The 21,857-nt window shown below is 49.0% G+C and overlaps 2 protein-coding genes across 5 annotated transcripts in view; one reads left to right on the top strand and one right to left on the bottom strand.

Moving 5' to 3' along the window:
* ptpn11b (protein tyrosine phosphatase non-receptor type 11b) overlaps positions 1–16,304 on the top strand; it is a 36,267-nt gene extending 19,963 nt beyond the window's left edge. Inside the window, exons 4-17 of one of the 4 annotated variants that reach the window (XR_003976125.1) lie at positions 395–587; positions 1,570–1,686; positions 3,220–3,333; positions 4,629–4,725; positions 4,934–5,013; positions 5,615–5,770; positions 6,816–6,950; positions 7,929–8,083; positions 12,457–12,524; positions 12,976–13,127; positions 13,621–13,721; positions 14,377–14,460; positions 15,582–15,783; positions 15,980–16,304. Coding sequence is in view for 3 of the 4 variants with exons in the window: in XM_030351192.1 (XP_030207052.1) it covers positions 395–587; positions 1,570–1,686; positions 3,220–3,333; positions 4,629–4,725; positions 4,934–5,013; positions 5,615–5,770; positions 6,816–6,950; positions 7,929–8,083; positions 12,457–12,524; positions 12,976–13,127; positions 13,621–13,721; positions 14,377–14,460; positions 15,582–15,591 (1,462 nt within the window). In the remaining variant the exon portion in view is untranslated. Of the gene's footprint in view, positions 1–394; positions 588–1,569; positions 1,687–3,219; positions 3,334–4,628; positions 4,726–4,933; positions 5,014–5,614; positions 5,771–6,815; positions 6,951–7,928; positions 8,084–12,456; positions 12,525–12,975; positions 13,128–13,620; positions 13,722–14,376; positions 14,461–15,581 lie in introns of all 4 variants that reach the window. The other 3 variants (XM_030351205.1, XM_030351192.1, XM_030351215.1) reach the window with 3 other exon arrangements.
* Positions 16,305–19,691: 3,387 nt separating this feature from the next.
* On the bottom strand, positions 19,692–21,595 carry rnf223 (ring finger protein 223). The gene has a single exon (XM_030351239.1). It carries the CDS (start codon positions 21,471–21,473, stop codon positions 20,661–20,663), a length of 813 nt encoding a protein of 270 aa, XP_030207099.1. The 5' UTR covers positions 21,474–21,595; the 3' UTR covers positions 19,692–20,660.
* Between the last annotated feature and the right edge of the window lie 262 nt (positions 21,596–21,857).

Raw genomic sequence — 21,857 nt, 5'->3', positions numbered from 1 at the left:
GAGAAAAAGGTTTGCATAAATTAAATTAAACATGCAACAAAAGGCCCTTTTGTAATTGAATGTGTTTTGATTTTGATTTGATTTCATCAGCCCCACTATGCTGTGTCTAGTTTGATCAGTTTATAATTAATTATTTGAAAATGTTAAGTTAATTATGTTTTGAAAATGTATTTACATATTTGTATCAACATAGGCTAATTTAGTCTTTGTTTGTTTCAGGTCACAATTGTCGACATATGTATTTTAGGCAATCACTTACTTCAGTTCTCTCTTTCTCTCTTTCTCTCTTTCTCTCTCTCTCTCTCTCTCTCTCTCTCTCTCTCTCTCTCTCTCTCTCTCTCCCTCCCTCCCTCCCTCCCTCCCTCCCCCTCCCTCCCTCCCTCTCCCTCCCCAGGTGGTACCACGGCCACCTGTCGGGGCGGGACGCGGAGAAGCTGCTCCTGGAGAAGGGCCGCGTGGGGAGCTTCCTGGTGAGGGAGAGCCAGAGCAAGCCGGGCGACTTCGTGCTCTCGGTGCTGACCAACGAGGAGAAGCAGGAGAACCTGGACCGCCGGACCAAGGTCACGCACGTCATGATCCGCTTCCAGGTGCCCGCCGCCGCCACCGCCGCCGCGCTCGTTTAGACTTTTTTTAAGGATCTGATCGTGGTTCCACGTCAACGCAACGCAAGGGGGTTTACGGACCCATTACGTCATTGCGCGACCCTTCTTTCGTCCACCGCAAGGGCCGTGACGTGTGCCTCCCAAAAATGTTAACCTCGCTGCTGCGTCGCCCGACGCAGAACCATAACAGGTTCACGACTGCGTCGAAGCATCTGTGTGGTCGTTGCGTTGCGTCGACGTGGAACCGTCCATAATCAGCCCTTTGGTGCTGGGAGTGGTAAGCCGCGCTAATGCGGCGCGCGTGCGCTACGTTCCCGCCCACGACGCCGGAGCTTAGTCGCAACGGGTTTCCGTTGGCGGCTAGCTCAGCGCTCTGGCGTGTTAACAACGTTGACTTGGTTCTATTGATAATATGAATACAATAGCCGAGCGAGTAACCAATATTAATATTATTGATACATTAAGATACTGAGATTGTTACTGGCTGGGTGTGTAAACGCTCGGGGGTCAGCCCTGTGTTCCCACAGAGCAATGGTCCCACAGCCCTTTCTTCCCACATTTCTAAGACTTCTCTCGAACCTAGGCCCTATGTTCCCACAGTCTGAGACTTTTCCCTGGGTCAGGGTTAGGGTTAGACGGGCGCACCAGATTTAGCTAAAAGTTTCATTCCATCTGTAGTCCATTGCGATTGAATAATAGATTGGGTGTAATTGGCTACCAAATTGGGAGAAAGGTGGATAAAATCTGATACAAATTTACGAGAAAATTTATTTGGAAACGTAGGCACGTTCCCCACTGTCTAGCTTAGGCCTATGGACATCTTTTATATGTATAATAAATGTGACCGGACAGTAGGACATGACCTTGAGCCTGCCTCGGCCTCAAGGTCAACGTTACTTGTAGTGGTGGATGCTAGCTCGTGTTGCTAGCTCAGTAGAGTGTGTTGCTAACGGTGGCGTCCCCCCAGGACGGGAAGTACGACGTCGGGGGCGGGGAGCGCTTTGACACGCTAGCCGACCTGGTGGACCACTACAAGAAGAACCCCATGGTGGAGAAGAGCGGCATTGTGGTTCACCTCAAACAGGTTAGCTCTTTACTGCCACACCCACTCTCAATGCTAACCACTACAGTTACACCCACTCTTAACACTAATAAATACAGTTGCACCCGCTCTTAACATTAATAAATACAGTTACAGCCACTATTAAGACTAGTAAATGCAGTTACACCCACTCTTAAGACTAATAAATGCAGTTAAACTCCCTCTTAAGACTAATAAATACAGTTACACCCACTCTTAACACTAATAAATACAGCTACACCCATTCCTTGCCCTAATAAATACAGTTACACCCATTCTTAACACTTACTGTGTCAACTACTACCCCTACTAATATTAATAACCGACAGAGCTAGCATTAAGACGCTACATCTACTCTTGCTAACCAACTGTTGACTGTTAAGCTGCTTGTTTAGCCTAGCGTCAACGATTTACGAGGCAGGGAAGACACTGCAGCTCAGAGGTAAACATCTCAGAGAGCGTGCGAAGGAGATCTCGAAGAGGGCGTGAAGGAAACAAGCAGACTCGAGGAAAGATCTTAACTTTAGATCTTTGCTGTAGATTCTAGATATTTTATTTTATAGCATTAGAGTCAATGGAAAACATTCAAAACGCTGACATCTATTGCTTATATTATATTTTAACAGCATCTGTGATGTAACTGAGGCCAATTCTTGGATTGTCCAAGGGCATAAAGGGCAAATCCATCCTAAATTGGCGTTTGTGCGGTTGGTCATATTTTACAAGATGTACTATATCTGAAGCTTGCCCCCAATAAAGCGCTGGGCGATCTGACATCTATAAACTAACTTTAACGTTAACCAAGTTAATCACAAGACAAAGATCGTGTAGTGGTAAAAAAAAAAAAAAAAAAAAAACTCAGCTAACCTTCTCAAACTGAAGTTATCGCACGCAAACCCCCCTAAACCCATCTCTTCTGCGAGCGGCAGGTGAGCGCCGAGGCAACGCCCCCCTGAGCTGTGAAGCTGTCCCTGCGGTATCTTCCCTGAACCACAAGTCTTCCTGTTTACCAGTACATGTCTCTCGGTGTCAAGGCTCCACACCTAGATCACAACCACAGACCCAGAGGAGGGGAAAGGTGTTTGTTTGATGTAGACCTTTAAGTGAAAGTCCCTGCTGTACCGTGGAGGAGGTTTGGTTGGTGACATAAAAGATCGTTGATGCTATGGTTTAGGTTGACCTACTGGGTCCCAATTCCATCAGCAGCATCAAACGTAACTTAAAAACATAAGGCTTTATTTAAACTGACGACGGATGGAATGACATTAATGATTTGCGTTCGTTAAGTAGAAATAGCTAACCCAAGTACAGCAGAAGTATTTATTTGGGTTTGGTACAGCCAACTATTAATATACGACCAATTATTAACACTTACTTCAACAGATGCTTGGTGTTTCACCAGAAAATGTATTGTAGAGGTGTGTCTTTCTGGTTCCCCTATCATTGTGAGGACATCTCTCACCCAGTCTACTAAAACCCGTGCGTCCTAGTGCATCTTCCTGCTGTTTCTAATGTCTGCTTCCCCGACCACCACAGCCCTTCAACGCCACAAGGATTATCGCCTCCAACATCGAGAACCGGGTACGAGAGCTCAACAAGGTGGCGGACAACTCGGAGAAACCAAAACAGGGCTTCTGGGAGGAGTTTGAGGTACGTCCACACACAGTCCGTTGCACCAGCGTCTTGGCTATTTAATTGTGTTATGAATTACGTTTTGAAGTCTAATTGTCTTCTGGAGTTGACCAAGGGTTCAGGAAGTAGAGCAGGTTGGCTGGTAAGCGGAAGGTTGCTAGTTCGATCCCCGGCTCCACCTAGTGTCGAGGCGTTCCTGATCCTGACTGCTCCAAACGAGCTGGCTGTCGCCTTGCATGGTTGACACCGCCGTCGGTGTGTGAATGTGTGCATGAATGGGTGAATGTTGGGCAACATTGTAATGCCACTGGATAAAAAAAGCGCTATAGAAATGCAGTCAATTTAATATTTACTAGTCTTGAAGAAATTACGTGTTGGAACAATTTTTGGATCCACTTAATTTGAATCCGTTGAGGAAAGGATTTGGATCTTTTGAAATATGCACTTGAGATGAATTGATAAAGATGAAGTTTGATGCAGATTTTCCCCTACTGATGGTGACACACTGACGATGGGCTGTCCTTCCAAACCTCTCCTGAATGTTTACCTCCTCACTCACCGTACCCATGGGGTCGAGCTAGTGGATATTGTGGTTGCAGTGCTATTCGTTCAAAGTGGGTGCCATTGTGTGTGTTGAATGTGTTCTGTGGGGGTTGATGGGGGATTGTTGCTCATCGGTTTGCTGCCTCTTCCTGTTGACTTTTGTACATGATGAAGCAGGAGGGACGAGGAGGGACGAGGCTGGACCCACGGGGGGGTGGTGTGAGGAAGGATGGAGGAGAGAGGGAGGGGTGAGCAGGAGGGAGGGGGGAGGAGGAGGAGGGAGGAGAGGGAGGAGGAGGGAGGGAGGTGAGGGAGGGGGGAGGGGGAGGAGGAGGGGGGGAGGGAGGGAGGAGGAGGAGGAGGAGGGAGGGAGGAGAGGGAGGAGGAGGGGTGGTGAGGAAGGATGGAGGAGAGAGGGAGGGGTGAGGAGTAGGGAGGCAGGAGAGGGAGGGGGGAGGTGGGGGGAGCAAGGATGGAGAAGAGAGGGAGGAGGAGAGAAGATCAAGAAGCACTGCTGATTAGACAGTGAGCAAGCTGGCCTAATCTCCCTGGGACCCGTAGGTGGTGCTTGATTTGACACCATCGCAAAATCCTGGAGGGCCTTGACAGTGTTTTAGTAGTGGGTGGAGCTGGAGCTGCGGTATGGGTTGATGTTCTTCGCGTTGTTCTTGTCGCCCCTGGATCTGTGTTGATGTTCTCGTTGCCCAGGTTCTGCGTTGATGTTCTCGTTGCCCAGGTTCTGCGTTGATGTTCTTCTCGATGTTCTCCAGGTTCTGCAGCAGCAGGAGTGCAAGCTGCTGTACCCCAGGAAGGAGGGCCAGCGGGCAGAGAACAAGAGCAAGAACCGATACAAGAACATCCTCCCCTGTGAGCACCGCACCTGCCACTTCCTGTTTCCAACTTCCTGTCTCCTACTTCCTGTGGAAATGTAGAGAGCGGTATGCAAACGTAGAAGTACCGTCTTTGATGTAATGTGTGTGTGTGTGTGTGTGTGTGTGTGTGTGTGTGTGTGTGTGTGTGTGTGTGTGTGTGTGTGTGTGTGTGTGTGTGTGTGTGTGCGCGTGTGTGTGTGTAGTTGACACCACCCGCGTGGAGCTCCGAGAAGTCGACCCAGAGGTTGCTGGTTCTGACTACATCAACGCCAACTATATCCGCGTGAGTTCCTCCATCCCACAACGCTTACCGCTAACGGCTAACCGCTAATGGCTAACTGCCATGCAGCTGCAGACACGATGTTTTTCAAAAATAAGAAAACCTAACCCTGAAGAACAAGGCACACATGTTGAGATGTTCCGTAACCAGCAGGCCAAACATTCAGCTCTCTGTAAAGTTTATGCCCAATTACAAAGCTCTCATCTTTTTAGATGCTCATCGCTATAACGAGTCACTTATTACACTTAGTCACTATTTTCCTTCGAGCGACCCTCAGTGGAAAAGTAAATTCGGAGTCGTTCAAGTGGGGTTGTCGTCACTGTTTCACTAAAAGGCGACCGCATTAAAATAGTCCCCATTGTGTTCGGAAGGGCCTTCGTCAAAAACGTTTGCACGTCACAAACACATTATCGTGCACGTTTTATTACATGCTTTTATAACAGGGGTCATTAGAAACTGTAGATTTGCTTGTCTGTCTTATTTTCTGAGGGTTTGTTTGAGGGAGTGGTCCGATAATCCGATCCGCACCGTACCACACACACCGCGGTTTGGCTCGGACCGCCCCCGGCAGTCCGCCCCGCTCTGACCCTGAGTCCGCTTCCAGAGCTTCCGGGAGGAGGGCCGTTCCGGGGAGGAGGGCAAAGTGTTCATCGCCACGCAGGGCTGCCTGCAAATCACGGTGGTGGACTTCTGGAAGATGGTCTACCAGGAGAACACGCACGTCATCGTCATGACGACCAAGGAGATGGAGCGGGGGCGGGTACGTATCGCCCTGGAGCGCCAACACTAACCTCACCTAACACTAACCCCTCTAACACTAACCCCCCCTAACCCTAACCCCCCCTGACACTAACCCCCCCTAACCCGCCTAACCCTAACCCCCCGTGGGGTTGACTCTGCTTGGGACGGCCTCAAAGTCGAGCAGTAGCTCAGGAGGTAGAGCGGGATGCCTGCAAACCAAAAGGCTGCTGGTTCGATCCCCGGCCCCTCCGAGCCGAGCGTGGAGGCGTCCCTGAGCGAGGCACCTCACCCTGCCAGCAGGCATGGCTGCCACCGCTGTCGCTTTATCAATGGGTGAATGTGGGGTTAATTATAAAGGTCCAACTCTAAACACGCTAAATAATTCTGAGACTATTTATCATGGTGGTGTGTGGAAGTGGAGTCGCAAACATTCACGAGAGTTCTGTAGCCCAAGACATGAAGAAGATGCTGAGGAGAGGGCATGGCGTCAGGCCGGACCCTCTCCCGTTGTCGTGGAGACAGAAGGAGCCGGGGGGGGGAGGGGAGGAGGGGTGGAGGATAGACAACAAGGATAGTATGACAGCTAAGCTGTTTGGAAAGCTGCTTTAACTTGAGCCGAGGCCTCTCTCTATCGCTCTCTCTCTCTTTCTTCCTCACACTGTCTCTCGCTCTACTAACTCTCTCTCTCTCTCTCTCTCCTTTTAATTCTCACGTTGTCTCTCTCTCGATATCTTTCTATTTATGTCTCACTCATTTCTATTCAAAAGGCTCTATTGGCCAAATGTAAACGTAAAAATTTTACATTTATGTTTCTAAAGCTTGTTCAAAGTAAGATACAAAAAGTATTAAAAACATAAAGGCATAAAAATAAATCCACCTTTCTTTCAAACGTTATATTTTATTCTCTCTCTCTCTCTCTCTCTCTCTCTCTCTCTCTCTCTCTCTCTCTCTCTCTCTCTCTCTCTCTCTCTCTCTCTCTCTCTCTCTCTCTCTCTCTCTCTCTCTCTCTCTCTCTCTCACCCTCTCCCTGTCTCCGGGTGTCTCTCTACCATGTGCTCCTCCAGAACAAGTGTGTACGCTACTGGCCCTCGGAGCCCAACAGCAGCAAGGAGTTCGGGAACATCCTGGTCCGCAACGTGAAGGAGAGGCCGGCCCAGGACTACATCCTCCGGCAGCTGGAGGTCACAAGGCTGGACCGGGTGAGGGGGGGGGAGGGAGGGGAGGGAGGGAGGAGGATGGGAGGGAGACACGGCTGGACTGAGTGATGAGGGGGGAGGGAGGGAGAGGGGGGGGGGGGGGGGGAGAGGTAGGGGGGAGCAAGGATGGAGAAGAGAGGGAGGAGTAGAGACGGGTCCAAGGCTACATCCACCGAGAGCTGGAGGTCCCACAGCCAGAACGGGGGAGAAGGGAGGGGGGGAGGGAGGAGAGAGGAGAGGGAGGGGGGGGAGAGGGAGCGGGAGGGAGGAGAGAGAGGGTGGATGGAGGAGAGGGAGGGAGGAGAGAGAGGGGGGAGGGAGGAAAGGGAGAGGGAGGGAGGGGAGTAAGGGGGGAGGGAGGAGAGAGGGGGAGGGAGGAGAGAGGGGGAGGGATGTTGGTGATGTTGTTGAGAGGGAGGAGAGAGAGGAGGTGGGGGTGGTGGAGGAGAAGGGAAGGAGGATAAGGATGAGGGCGGAGATGAGGAAGGAGGGGGAGACTCAATCAGATGCTGATCCTGCAACCCGTGGCAGATTATCTCTCTCGCACACACACACACACACACACACACACACACACACACACACACACACACACACACACACACACACACACACACACACACACACACACACACACACACACACACACACACACACACACAGACACACACACACGGCCCCCGCTGAGTGCCTGTGTAATGACGGGGAGTGTGTGTACAGAGGGACTTTATGAATGTAATCAGATCTGCCAGCAGGGCTTCAGCCAAACTCTCCCAGCTGTAATTTGCATAACTATAATATTCCTGTTTATCTGCGCTCACAGGATTACACCAGCAATAAGAAGTGATAAACGTGTTAAACGCAGCCATGTTAAAACCAGATCTTTTGAAGATAGCATTTCATTCCACTCTACTCTGAGTCCTGAGAGTGTCTGGTGGCGGCCGGCCGATCTGAGCTGCGGTGTGCGTGTGTGTCCACTAGAGGGAGCAGGTGAGGTACATCTGGCACTTCCAGTACCTGAGCTGGCCCGACCACGGCGTGCCCACCGAGCCGGGCGGCGTGCTCAGCTTCCTGGAGCAGGTCAACCACACCCAGACCACCATTCCAGACACAGGGCCCATCGTCGTCCACTGCAGGTAGGCACGTGGGCACACGGGCACACGGGCACACGGACACACACACACACACACACACACACACACACACACACACACACACACACGCACACGCACACGCACACACACATACGCAGGCCCGGTTCTGCGTTGAATCACGCCCTGGGGTTTATCGCGTTGCCCTACGAGCTTCAGTCAGGGTTTCAATCCGCACCAACGGTTAATCCCCCTTCACCTCCCTTGTACGTTCCATTTGGGAACATGTTTAATACACATGTTTTATTTCGCTTGATTAATTAAATGTAATTAATTAATTAAGGGCGCCACCAGAGGGCGCCCTTTACACATTTGCCGCCCCAGGTGATCGCATAGGTCGCCTATGCCGCTCGTCGGCCCTGTACACACAGACATACATAATACATGCACACATGTACATACATACAGACAGACAGACAGACAGACAGACAGACAGACAGACAGACAGACAGACAGACTTGTATAAAGCCTAGAACAATACCCTCAGTCATACATAGTAAGTTGTTATCAGGAAATCGAAATATAACACTACATGCTCCCACACACACACACACACACACACACACACACACACACACACACACACACACACACACACACACACACACACACACACACACGGGTTTAAACAATACAGTTGGATGCACAACTTTTCACACTGCAGGTCAAACCAGGGACAAGGAAACTGTTCAAGGACAATCACACAGGAAAGAGAGACCGCTGAGCCCCACACTGGCCTCGGGCTGAATGGTCCTAGGTTTGATGGCACCTGGTTTTACTGGTTTTTGCTCCTGATCATCACACGCCCCGTGCACACAAACCACACACCTAAGCCCTCCCTGTAACCGACGGAGCCCCTCCGTCAGTAGGTGACCTCGGCCGTCTTCCACTGAAGTCATTCAACAGATGAGATCGATGAGAGACTTTATGGACCCCAGGAGGGGGATCCGATCGAGGCTGAAGCATTGATTCAGAGCTCGAGGTCAGAGCACATTGTTGTCTCCAGTTCCACCGACCCGCCAGTAGGGTGCGCTGCAGCAATACGGTTTTCGAATACAGAAATGCACCAAATCAAATGACATACTTTGTTGTCAGATTAAAATGAGAAGTTACATAGTTTTCACTCACTCACTCACTCTTACGTACGCACGCACGCTCGCTCGCTCGCTCACTCACTCACTCACTCAATCACTCACTCACTCACTCACTCACTCACTCACCCACTCATTCACCCACTCAGTGTTTCCCCTAGAATTTTTTCCGGTGGTAAGAGCTGATAGTGTGATTTGTTATACATTTTTCACGGGATGCTATTATAGAGTATTTGTTGGTTATTTCCATATAAAACACTTGCTTAGCCATCACAAGTTGATAATGATTCAATAAACACGTTATTAACAATAAACTAATTTTATTTACAATACAATTTTTGGTGGTGCCATGCTAATGATGAAATACCTGAATGCTGTCAGATTGTCCGTTATGATGGGGCATCATCTGCGCACGCGCGACACCGCATTTTTTTTTAAATTTTTAAAAAAAAAATAATTTTTTAATTTTTAATTTTTTTTTTTTTTTTTTTGGCCGGTTGTTGGCCTGGCGGGGGCGCTCGTTGGCCTGGCGGCCCGCCAGGCCTGAACAATGGTAGGGGAAACACTGCCACTCACTCACACACACACATATCTGCTTCGTCACATGTCCTCATGTACTTTGTCTTGAGTCATGCTCACTGGACACAATGACTTCACCTTCATGAGTAACCATGAGTTGCAGTTCTTTGTGCAGTGGTTCCAAACCTTTGACGTTAGGTGTCCCACTAAATGGTCATCAGGACCTTTTGCGGATCATCTCCGAGGTAAATAGTAAAGAACAGATGAAACCGCGTCCAGAGTAGAGTGCCAGCAGCTTGTTTATACACAACTACGAGTGCAAGACGGTCGGTGGGAAGCAGAGGAAGGAAAAGGTCAGCAACACGGTGTGTTTATTTAGCAAACACAAATGAACACAAAACACCCTTGAAAACATTTCAATGGAAAAGCACAAAGGAATGCACAAACTATTCCTTTTTAGATGATAACAAACCATAGTACTATATTTACCCAACGATATTTATTATATATTTATTTCAGGTCTTTTTTTATATTATTGTGATTATGTGAATATAATCCCATGTACCACCTGCAGTACCCTCGAATACCACCGGTGGTGCGCATGCCCCAGGTTGAAAAACACAGTTTTCAGATAACAACATAAAGACACTGAATTACTTCTACTGTCTCTCTATCACCTGATATGAGAGCTTTCCAACACATCCTGATTTTGGTCACCACCAGTAAACACTCCCAATACTATCTGACTACAGTTAGCAACCAGTGTTATAAGAAAACCCTCTGCTGCTGGTCCAATAGTCATATTGTTGTTTTGAAGCTAATTTCCTGCAAGAAATCTGCAAGAAAACATATCCTTCTTGTTCTGAGCGTTAATCAGTATCTGTTGCCTCTGTCTGATCTTTAATATTTGTGGTTTGTAGGTTATATAGTGGAAGTACCGTCTATTTTGTTTGCCCTATTTGTTGTTGTTCGTTCTGTCTGTCTTCTCCTTACTTTAGCATTTCGTTTAGCACCTACCTTTAGCATCTAATTTTGCTTGCATTAGTACTTTGTATTGTATTGTATTGTATTGTATTGTATTGTAATTTGTATCCTGTGTTTTTCCACCGCTGCTGGGCTGTTCCAACAAACACATTTCTCCTACGGGGGATTAATGAAGTTGTATCATATGTGCTTCCATGTGTTCTGTAATAGAACGCATGTTAATCATAATATCATGGTAGTTATGTAAGGAAGTTATGTAAGTTATGGAGTAATATCTGAGAATCGTGAAGTCTGAACCATCCATTATGGCTGGTTCAGACTTCTAAGATTTTCCTCCCCGATTTACCAAGTCACACTATACGATCACAGAGCCAGGGAATCGGGCCTTGTCTCGTCGGAAGGCACACTGCAAGATTCGAGGGTGCGATGCTCTGTACTTTGTATCATTCACGTTTGTAAGATATTTAGAAAATCTAAGGTTTAGAACTGACCTAAATGTTTTTTAATATTTTTGTCATAAAGGTTCCCGTAGTTTTTATATCTGCTCAATGCAGCAACTCCTCACAGTAGTTGCGTTGCGCGTGACTTGAGCGATACAAAGTACCCGCAGCAACAACGTAGCCTAGCAACGGAGCATCAACAATGGATCCCGAGTACATTATGCTGGCGGTTTGAGGTTAATGATAGGTTATGATAGCTATTAGCACGTCAACAGCAGTTGGCTCAAAACTTACCGGGTAGGTCAAGGGCGTCTGCTTTTTCTCACCAAGCTGTATCCCTTCACCCTATCGTGGAACTCCTTTGTGGACGCGTCGAAAATACAGGAACTTTGCTGCCACATTTCAACCAAAGTTGCCTCCATTATGTTGTTCCATTTTCTCTCGTTTTCTTTATTAGCATTCTTCTTCTTGCTGTTGATCGAATTCATTTTTGTAGTAGTTACCATACTCAGCGTAGTGCAGTGAAGTCAGTTGGTAAACACTGCGCGTGAGCTCCAGCTGTTCCTGGGGTTCCTTCACACAACTGGGGGCGGGGTTCCCTCATGTCAACAATGGATACGTCATGCGATTCCCCAAAAAAATCTGACATACCAAACTTGTCGTCGTGGGGTTTTCGAACGTCACAGACGAAACATCGCAGATTGCAAGCATGTCACATTACAAGACCTCTTCTCGTCGCCGACCTTTCAAAATCGTGTACGACTCGCAATTTTGTCTGCTACGAACGAATCGCGGAACACAAGCGAAATCGTGTAGTCTGAACCAGCCATGTATAGAACGCCGATCATTGTCGGGAAAATAAGCCCCAGCGGAGGTGTCTTGCTTCGCCCTGAAGGGGCTTATTTTCGAAAATGACCGCCGACGTTCTATACATTATCCCGCTTATTACACGGCTACTTGCCCAAACGGAAAAATAACTTCATGGTGTGTCTTTTTACAATTTATTCGTTACCGGCATTCGTAGTGTTGATCAGCAGAGAAATAATCCGCCAAAGACGTTGACGTCGCTTAGCGACCGAAGACGCTGGGGTTGACAAGTTACCAGACTACTTGCGGAGTGATACCAAAGACGTCATTAGAGGCAAAAAATCCTTTGTTTTCCTTGACAGCGGTAAATTATACTTAGCAACGGTGAATTATCAAATATAATTCACCGCCGGAAGTGGTGAAGGGCCCATGGAAGTCAACGGAGCGTTCCACGGCATTGAGAAGAGCCGTGTAATAAATTTAAAAAATGTCTACTGTGTGGTTCTTGTGTTGGCAGCGCGGGCATCGGGCGGACAGGCACCATCATCGTCATCGACATTCTCATCGACGTCATCAACCGCCAAGGTGGGCGGAGCCTAACGCGCGGCTCTCTTACCTGGGATGGTCGCCGTAGAGACGGTGGTAGTCTCCGTGGGGACATGAGTGCTTGGTTACCGTAGAGACGGTGCTTGCAACGATAGAAACAGCGGTGGTCTGGTCCCCATGGAAACCGTGTCTTAATCCTACTCAGTGCCCTGAATCAGGATTAGCGGCAGATCTGCCAACCTGCTGCTTAACTCTGCCTGCCCTTTGACCTCTGCCGAGTCCCAGGAACGACAGGGTTTAGGAGGGAGGTCGAGGAGGGTGAAAGGTCACTCTTTAGTTTCAATAACTGTGTAAACACTGGGAATGTCATCACCTGACGGCATGTGGCTCAGGAGGTAGAGTGGGTTGACTGGTAACTAAAAGCCAATTACCGTTATGCTAATGGAACCTGTGTGTGTGTCTGTGTGTGTGTGTCTGTTCATGTGACCAGGCCTGGACTGTGACATAGACATCCCGAAGAGCATCCAGCGCGTGCGGCAGCAGCGGTCGGGCATGGTGCAGACGGAGGCCCAGTACAAGTTCATCTACATGGCCGTCCAGCAGTACATCGACACTGCCCAGAAGAGGCTGGAGCAGGAACAGGTACCACCAACATGGCCGCCCGCTGGGTCCACGGGAAGGTCGTCACAGACCACGCCTGGAAAGAGCTGCTGGACTATGGGGGACCCTAAAGAACGCACATTAGGGACTCCCTGTTGATAGGAGTGGCTAGCCGGTTCCCCGGTGGGGGGGGGGAACTGAATTAAACAGAAGTTCCTGACCACAGAACTTTGCGGTTAGGACGGATGACCTCATAGCCGGCTGCAGTCATGCTCAGCGGTGTTTACTATAGTTTTTTTAAATGGTGTGCAGCTCTCTGGTCTTTATTGTAGTAACACCAATTATTATATTTTAAAAAATACAGACATATAAATAAATATAATTCACATTGACGTTCTTTTTTCTTTTTCTTCTCCTTTTTACAAATATTTTACAACAAAAATCAACAAATCTTTATGATGACAAAATTGTTGCACAAAGTCCTCACGGGTCATCGGCCAGTGCACTGATCGGTTCTGCCTCTTTGTCGATCTAGAAGAAGAAGACCCTGGAGAGCGAGTACTCCAACATCCAGTACCCCCCGATGACCAACTCCAGGTCCAAGATCAGCATGAACGCCTCGCGCTCCTCCTCTGTGTAAGCCTAACACGCTAGGCTAGCACACTGTTAGCACACGCTAAGCTAGCACACTGTTAGCACAGATGCTGGGCTAGCACAATGTTAGCACAGATGCTGGGCTAGCACACTGTTAGCACAGATGCTGGGCTAGCACACTGTTAGCGCAGACGCTGGGCTAGCACACTGTTAGCACACTCTAGTCTAGCATACTGAAAGCACACTCTAGGCTAGCACACTGACAGCACAGATGCTGGGCTAGCACACACTCTAGACTAGCACAATGTTATCACGCAAGCTGGACGAGCATGCAGCTAGCAAGCAAACTAGGCTAGCGCAAGCAGGCCTAGCACACTGTTAGCAAACAAGCTTGACTAGCCCACGAGTCAGGCTAGCACAAACTAAGCTAGCACACTTTTAGCACAGCTGCTGAGCTAGAACACCGATAGCACACAAGCTCGACTAGCCCACGAGTCAGGCTAGCACAAACTAAGCTAGCACACTGTTAGCACAGATGCTAGGCTAGCACACACGCTAAACAAGCACACACTTTAGGCTAGAGAAACTTGGCTAGCAGAAGCGACTCTAGCACACTGTTAGCATACCAATTGGCGAGCAAATTGTGCGCTAGCCCCAGAATAGCCCCCTCTTACAGCCTCCTCCTTGTGACCCACAGGTTGACGAACGACGACTCGTCCAGCATCTACGAGAACATCTCCATCAAGAGCCCCAAAGCCGCCAGCAGCGGCCCCGCCAGAAGGTACGCACTCCCGCCTCATCCTCACGTCCTCCCTCCCTGTGTATCAGAGCAGAGTTCCCGTTGTCCGGTAATTACCGGTCTTTGACCGGAAAAAAATGAGGAGGACCGAAAATTCTAAATGTCTGAATAAGGCCCCGTCCACACGGAGCCGAAAACGATCCGGTTTCGTTTTATGTGGAATATTCAAGGCGCTGGTTCTGTGTGGAGCGCATCAACTCTGCGCGCTTACCGCATGAGCGCTGTATACAAACATTCAGTCACGAGGAGATACAACCTTTTAAATTGAGCAGAAATACTTTTGAATGCGTTCATTTGAATTGTGTTTAAATATGCTACAGTGGTCATTTGTTGAGCCAATTCATGTAAAACAATGAGGGTTATGATTGTAGCGTAGCCTGTGTGATAAACTAAATAAGTTGTTACATTTCGTCCACTCGCTCAAATTGATCGCTATAGACTACCGTAGGTTTATGAAATAAACGGAGGCAAGCTAGCGAAAGCCGGCGGCAAGCTTTGCGAAGTACAGGTATTTAACAACCATGGCGAATCAAAATATGATCACACACTACTTCTTCTATATAGCCTGCCTAACAATTTTTTTAAGTGCAATATACACGGACAATACCAGACAGATTTTTTTCCAATTTGACCAGTAAAATTAAACCTTCCCGGTCATATGACCGGCACCAATTTCTTCTAGCAGAAACACTGTGTCAGAGTCACAGCTGTTCAGGAGACACAGCTCAATAAAAACACAGCTTCTCGTAGCGCATCCATCGACCGGTTTACGGATTCAAAGAAGCTAATCGAAAGTAAGGTGAGCAAGGGGTCGGCTTCGCTCAGGAGCTAGAGCGGGTCGACTGACAGGTTGCTAGTTCATCCCGGGCTTCTCCCAGCTGGGTGTCGCGGTGTCCCCGACCGAGACGCCCCACCCTGACTGCTCCTGACCAGCTTGCTGTCGCCTGGCAGGGGTTGACTCCGACGTCGGTGGGTGAATGAGTGAATGCGTGAGTGTGTGCATGAATGGCTGCAACTCAACGCCCTAAAATGTAAGAGTGGCTTACGTTGGGTCGGGTCGGAGCAGGGAACTGAAGCTGACCGCTCGTCTTGTTGTGCTTCAGTTTCAGCTGAGCAGCGCTCCACCTGGTGGAGGGAGGAAGGAGGTGCTGGGTGGAGCGAGACGGAGGCTGTGGTGAGTGTGTGTGTGTGTGTGTGTGTGTGTGTGTGGGGAGGTTTGGACGTTCTGGTGGATGCCCCCTCCACCACCACCACCACCACCACTACCACCACCCCTCCACCCACCGACCACGGGAGGCCAGCGAGGTACTACCCCATCTTCCCCACTCCTTGGCTGGGGCTCCATCTTGCTGCCCCCCCCCCCCCCCCCCACCTCCTCCTGACGCCCGGCCCTCTCCAGGTGATGGAGGAGGAGGAGGAGGAGGAGGAGGAGGAGGAGGAGGAGGAAGAGGCCTCCTCCCCCTCCCCACATCTTTAATAAATCACTTGCGTCTCTGCCCAGCTCCGCAGCTGCCATGACCTTTCTGAAGTGCCTTGTCAACGGACAGATCGGTGACCCTCGATGCATCCTCTATCCCCAACACACACTCAGTCGGTGAAAGAGCCCCGCCCCCTTCCTCAGGCAGATGTTCCTCGCGGCGCCCGGACAAAGAGATGGATTGTACTCCGGTCTCTAGATGTCACTCTACAAGATGTTTCTGCCCCCTCGTCTCGTTCTCGCCCCTTCTCTCTCCACTCCCTCTCTCCCTCTCTCCTTCCCCTCTCCCTCTCTCCACTCCCTCTCCTCTCTCTCCTCTCCCTCTCCTCTCTCTCCTTCCCCTCTCCCTCTCTCCACTCCCTCTCTCATCTCTCTCCTTCCCCTCTCCTTCTCTCCTTCTTTGCCTCTCCTCTCCCCCTCTCCTTCTCTCCCTCTCTTTATCTTCCTCAGTTTTTTTTTCATTCTCTCGACTTTGACCTTTCTTTCGTTGCCTCCAGCTGGGACAATGTGAATGACAAGCTGTTGACAGCATAGTGCACTATGCAACGCACTATGCTAGGCTAGGCTAGGCATAGCCCGGTCCCTAGTTCTGTGAGGCCAAACGACCACTCCTCCGTTCAGTTGTCTTGTTGTTTGGTTTAGGGTGCTTTGCGTGCGATGGACATCCGTGTGAAGGATGGCTGGGTGGTTGGATTCCTGTGCCAATGCAGTTGTGCACAACAGTCGATAGTTTTCCCGCTACTGCGTCAATGGACATACATTCAGGGGTTCTCCCACCGAACTCAAAGCACAAGCTTGTCTATGAATTCATCCGTTTTTCTCTTTGTTTCGCTCCCCTTGTTTCCACTCCCTGCTGTGATTTACTTTGCTCTTGAACATCAGGAATCGCCTGTACCGTAGTTATTGGAATAGCAGAATACTTTCTAGCCTGCGGAGCATGGGAACGTATTTATTATTATCCCAGCGCTGTGGACACTTTCCAGCACACCGCTGGATTCGTGGCGGAAAAGACGGGAAAATGGACATTTGAAAGAGGACCACGAGGTTCCCCCAATCATTTGAACCCTGCGACCTCACGCTCAGTCAGGGTTAGACATCTGTCGCCGTGGTGACCACAAGCAGACTACATCATCATCATCAACTTCATCCTCGTCATTATCGTCATCTTTTTCATCATCATCCCCTTTGTCATGGCCAGAGAGGGGAGAGTCTTTAAGCGGACCAAACGGGACAGATGGCTGCGTCCGTTCCGGATTAAAAGAATGGATTTTCTTCTGAAAAGTAATTTACAAGACGCCAGTAATCCGTGTCCTACCGATGACGGGCCGGCCAAATCCGGAATGTGATTGTTTCGTCCGCAAACAGACTCACGACAGACTATAGACTATTTTTAGCATCTGGAATGCAACGTAAACGGACGTCAAACCAGCGCGTTGACGTTGTTGAACAAGGTTCTGAAAAGGTCACAAAATGGCGTTTTTTTTTTTTTAGGAGGTGGGAGGACATGGCACACTTGAGTCTTGTCAGGACACACTGCCCTGCCAGGACACAGTGTCCTGTTAAGAAACTTGATCTTGTCAGGACACTTTGTCTTGTCAGGACAGAGGGTCTCACTCTTTTATGCTTTAGCCTCAATTCATGCAATGGTTTTTCCTCTTGCTGAAGCTCAATCAGGAAATGTATAGAGGCCGCCGTTTCAGCTGCTCCGTCTGCTACGGCCGGAGGGCACTTGTCAGACGGCTGTTCAGGGTTGTCGTAGCAGCAATGGGTGAGCTGATGTGTGATGTCACAGATGTGTTAAGCTCCTGTCGTCAGAGTGAATCTTGCAATGGAAAGATTGTGTTTGTGAGGATCAAAAAAAACCTTTATCACTGGAACTTGGGCACTTTTTTATGGATTGCTTTGCTCAAATTAAATGTTGATGTGTACAGTGTTTGTGAACCCCCCCCCCCCCCCATCCACACACACACACACACACACACACACACACACACACACACACACACACACACACACACACACACACACACACACACACACACACACACACACACACACACTTGAACCGTCCTTCCATGGTCTGAATAATCCTCTCAATAAGGTCTCACTTGCTGCAGGTGTCGCCAGGAATGTTTTTGTATTTCGTCTTTCACTCTGCATATGTGGGTCAAAAACACGTTATGTTGGAGACGTTGAAACATTGACACATGTATTTGTTAAAACATTGATGTTGTAAAACATTAATGTGGTTAAACATTGAAACTTTGATACTTGAAGAATCGGTCTGAAACTGCTGTAGCTCTCGCACGAGGCTTGCCTTCTGGGTAAGACCAGAGGGCTGCTTTGGATGTGCACTAAAGATATATATATATATATAGGTATAGATATATACCACCAGTGTTGTATTTCTCTTCTCGTATTTTTAATTTTTACTTTTGTTAATTGTTTTATCCATTCATGCGTTTTCTATGATGTGAGCCATTATTGTTCTTTTCTGACTTTGTGAAGTTAAACCAGTGAACCTGGGGGTCAACTTTAACAATCTCACTCGTTCTTAAATTTACTTGAATATGATATTTTATCTTTTTTGTATTGTTAATATTTTAATTATGGTTGTTATTATTTAGTCGTTAATCTAATTAGTTGCGATGGGTCTTATTCAGCTAGCTGCCATCTTGGCTCTAAACGCTAGCCAATGGGCGTTCACGTTCAAGATGGAACCAAGATGGCTGCCAGGTGAATGAGGCCCACAATGTGAGAGGTTGAGAGGTTGTGTTCGGGGGGGTGTAGCTTCCACTCCCAGCCCGCTCCTGGCGCCCTCCTTCCGGCACCAAAGCCTTCTTCTTCGTACGGGCAACGAATGCTGATGTGATGATGACGATAAATGAAAAATAAATCTTTAAGGAAATGTTATGTCTAAACATTACCTCTTTCTCTGTTAGCAGACTCCTTGTGCTATTCAGGTTCAGGGGGCAGGAGAGTCTAGTTCTGGTCAGAGTGTTTAACTCTAAACCGAAAGGTTCTGAGTGTAAACGTTCAAACCCCAACATCTGCAGGCTAGCTGTAGGCATCCTTGAGAAAGGTGCCTGACCCCAAAGTCTTCTCTCTGAATTCAGTTTGCCGGCTCTGGATAGGCTGAAAACATGAGCTAAATGGTCATTATTACATCGTTTTCTGTGAGGTTCTGTTATGGTCTTTTGTGTGGATCTGTCAGAACAGAACAAACTGGTCCCATTTAAGAAAAATCTATATTGGAACAACTACAGCTTTAATTGGGAAGGTGGACCACCTGAGCTTCAGTAATTTATCATAAATACCATCACCGTTATGACGGAGGCTTTTAAATCAAAGGTGAATCATGAAATAATCTACTTTTGTTACTTGTAAGTAGTGCTGCTTGATTTGGTGAAAAAATCATATTGCGATTATCGTGGACAATATTGTGATTTGCGATTGCGATATGATAAACAAATGGTGTCATGAGTCTACTTGCTTGGTTATCAAGGGAAATGCACACAGATTACTGATCATTTTAAAATGTTTCTATCTCAACTCAAACATACAAACTTAAACTAGCAGAAAAAATACTAAAACTAAAAAAGGTGTAGGCCTACAGCATTGTTTTCCAAATAACAATATTTTACAAAATTAAATTAATAAAAAAATATCTTTAAAATAAAAGAATTTCCGAACTAACCCTTTTTTACAGCTTTTTGAGGCGAATTTCGAGAAGGAGTAGGAGGAAATAGACTTTTTATTATGTCTGAACACTTCTTCCCGAATTTCAGTTCTTCAGGAAATGTAATTATATCCTTATCAGCCCTTTGTCACAGTTTAACCAGTGGAGAAACCCCACAAACCATTTACTGGATCTGACGGGAAGACAAACCTTTGATTAGGATCAAGGAAGGCTTGGCCTCTTGCCAAAACACACAGAGCAGACAAGTCATAAACTACGGCCATGAAGTCGACAGAGCGACGACCAACGTCATCCTAACGCTGTTATTATAATCACATCGTTAGGATGGCGTTGGTGATTTAAGTGTACTCATACTTTCTCACTTGTTGGTTTGTTTTATTATGACAATTCAGGTATCAAATACAAAAGCACAAATCAAATATACACAATATATACACTTTTTAATTTCCGATTGTCACCCAAGTACAAGATTGATTTTTTGTTTTAGAAATGGGAAGGAAAAAGTATGTAGAAATTCTGAAAAATTTCCTTTTGTTAGTTCACATTTGTTACAAATTTGGCTTGTACACAGTCATTAGGTTTGTGGTTCAAATTCTGAAATCAACGGTCAACTTTAGTTGGTGTTGTGTAAACTGTCTCTGACAAGATGGTAGTTCAGTCTGCTCCGGTTCTGTCTGTGACCTGTCACATAGAAATAGGCTCCACGTGTGGTAGAGAGAAAAACATTCGCCATTCGTCCATCCATTCACAGTGAATTAAAGTGCAGGTACCTGGCACATAAATACATTATTTTTCCGCCCAGCGTGTGTGATCCAGCACTGCGTTCTGACACTCTGTCCCATGTGGCTCTCCCTCCCTGTGTCCCTGTCCTACCTTCCCATGGTGACATCACTCGATGGGCCTCCATTGAGATGAATCATGGCCACATCCGTTGCACTGAACGTGCGTCGCTTCTCACCGCGCCGAGAGCCCTCGCCGGTCGTCCGACCCCCGACCCCCGGTGACTCAGCGGTCGGACGCGGCGGTCGTGTAGCCGAAGGAGCTGAGGGCCAGGGCTGGGGTGGTGGTGGGGCTGGGGGTGTTGCCGTCAACGGGCTTGATGGTCTTACAGTGCATGTTGCCGGTGGTGAGGATGCACTGAAGCGGCCACAGCACCACCACCACCAGCACCAGCGTCAGCAGCACGAACACCAGCAGCCGCTTCCAGTCGGTCAGGCGCTCGAACACCCCCGGGCTCCGGCGCCGCTGGCCCGGCGCCGCCGCCGCCTCGGCCGCCTTGTTGGCGCCGATGTCGATGCAGATGCAGAAGGAGGAGGAGGGGGCGCGGCCGGCGCTCTGGGCGCCGCCGGCGTCCGGGTCCGGGCTCTTGTAGCACAGCTTCTCGCCCTCCAGCCACACGGGCTCCTCTTGCTGCTGGTGGCGCGGCAGCTTGCACAGCACCTCCCTGCTGGTGGCCAGCGCCGGGGGCCCCAGCTCCGACAGCGTGGTGTGCTGGCGGCAGAAGGGGCACGAGAGCTGCCCGGGGGCGGGGACGGCGCTCCCGTCGGCCCCGCCCCCGGCGCCCTGGTCCTGGTCAGGGGTGCCCGTCACGGCCATGAGGCGGGAGAGGCACTCCAGGCAGAAGGTGTGGGTGCAGTCCAGCAGCTTGGGGGTCTTGAACACGTTGTCGTAGGTGTTGAAGCAGATGGAGCACTCGGGCTGGCTGCACACCGAGGCACGGCTGTCGCCGTCGCCCTCGCCGGGGGCCCCCCCGCTGGGGCCCGCCTCGCCGGGGCCCGGGTCCAGCTGGGTGCTCCACACCTGCTGTGGCTGGTCCATGGCTCGGAGGCGGTGGACGTTGGATCCCTCTGCTGGCGGGATGTCGCGCTCTCTCTCTCTCTCTCTCTCTCGCTCTCTCTCTCTCTCTCCCCCTCTCTCCCCCTCCCTCTCTCTCTCTCTCTCTCTCTCTCTCTCTCTCTCTCTCTCTCTCTCTCTCTCTCTCTCTCTCTCTCTCTCTCTCTCTCTCTCTCTCAGGCGCTGGTGGTGGTGGTGGTGGTGGTGGTGGTGGTGGTGGGGGTGGTGGTGGGGGTGGTGGTGGGGTCTGCAGATGGAAAGAATGGAGATTAGTTATCCACGCTGCAAATTATGAACTTCCTGGCGAGAGGCTTGCGACCCGTGCAGTAATCCCGTCATGCCGACAGGATTCAGGTCCCGTCTGGACAC

The sequence above is a fragment of the Gadus morhua genome, chromosome 1, assembly GCF_902167405.1.
Source record: "Gadus morhua chromosome 1, gadMor3.0, whole genome shotgun sequence".
Taxonomy (NCBI): Eukaryota; Metazoa; Chordata; class Actinopteri; order Gadiformes; family Gadidae; genus Gadus; species Gadus morhua.
This window is presented reverse-complemented; position numbering and strand designations above follow the sequence as displayed.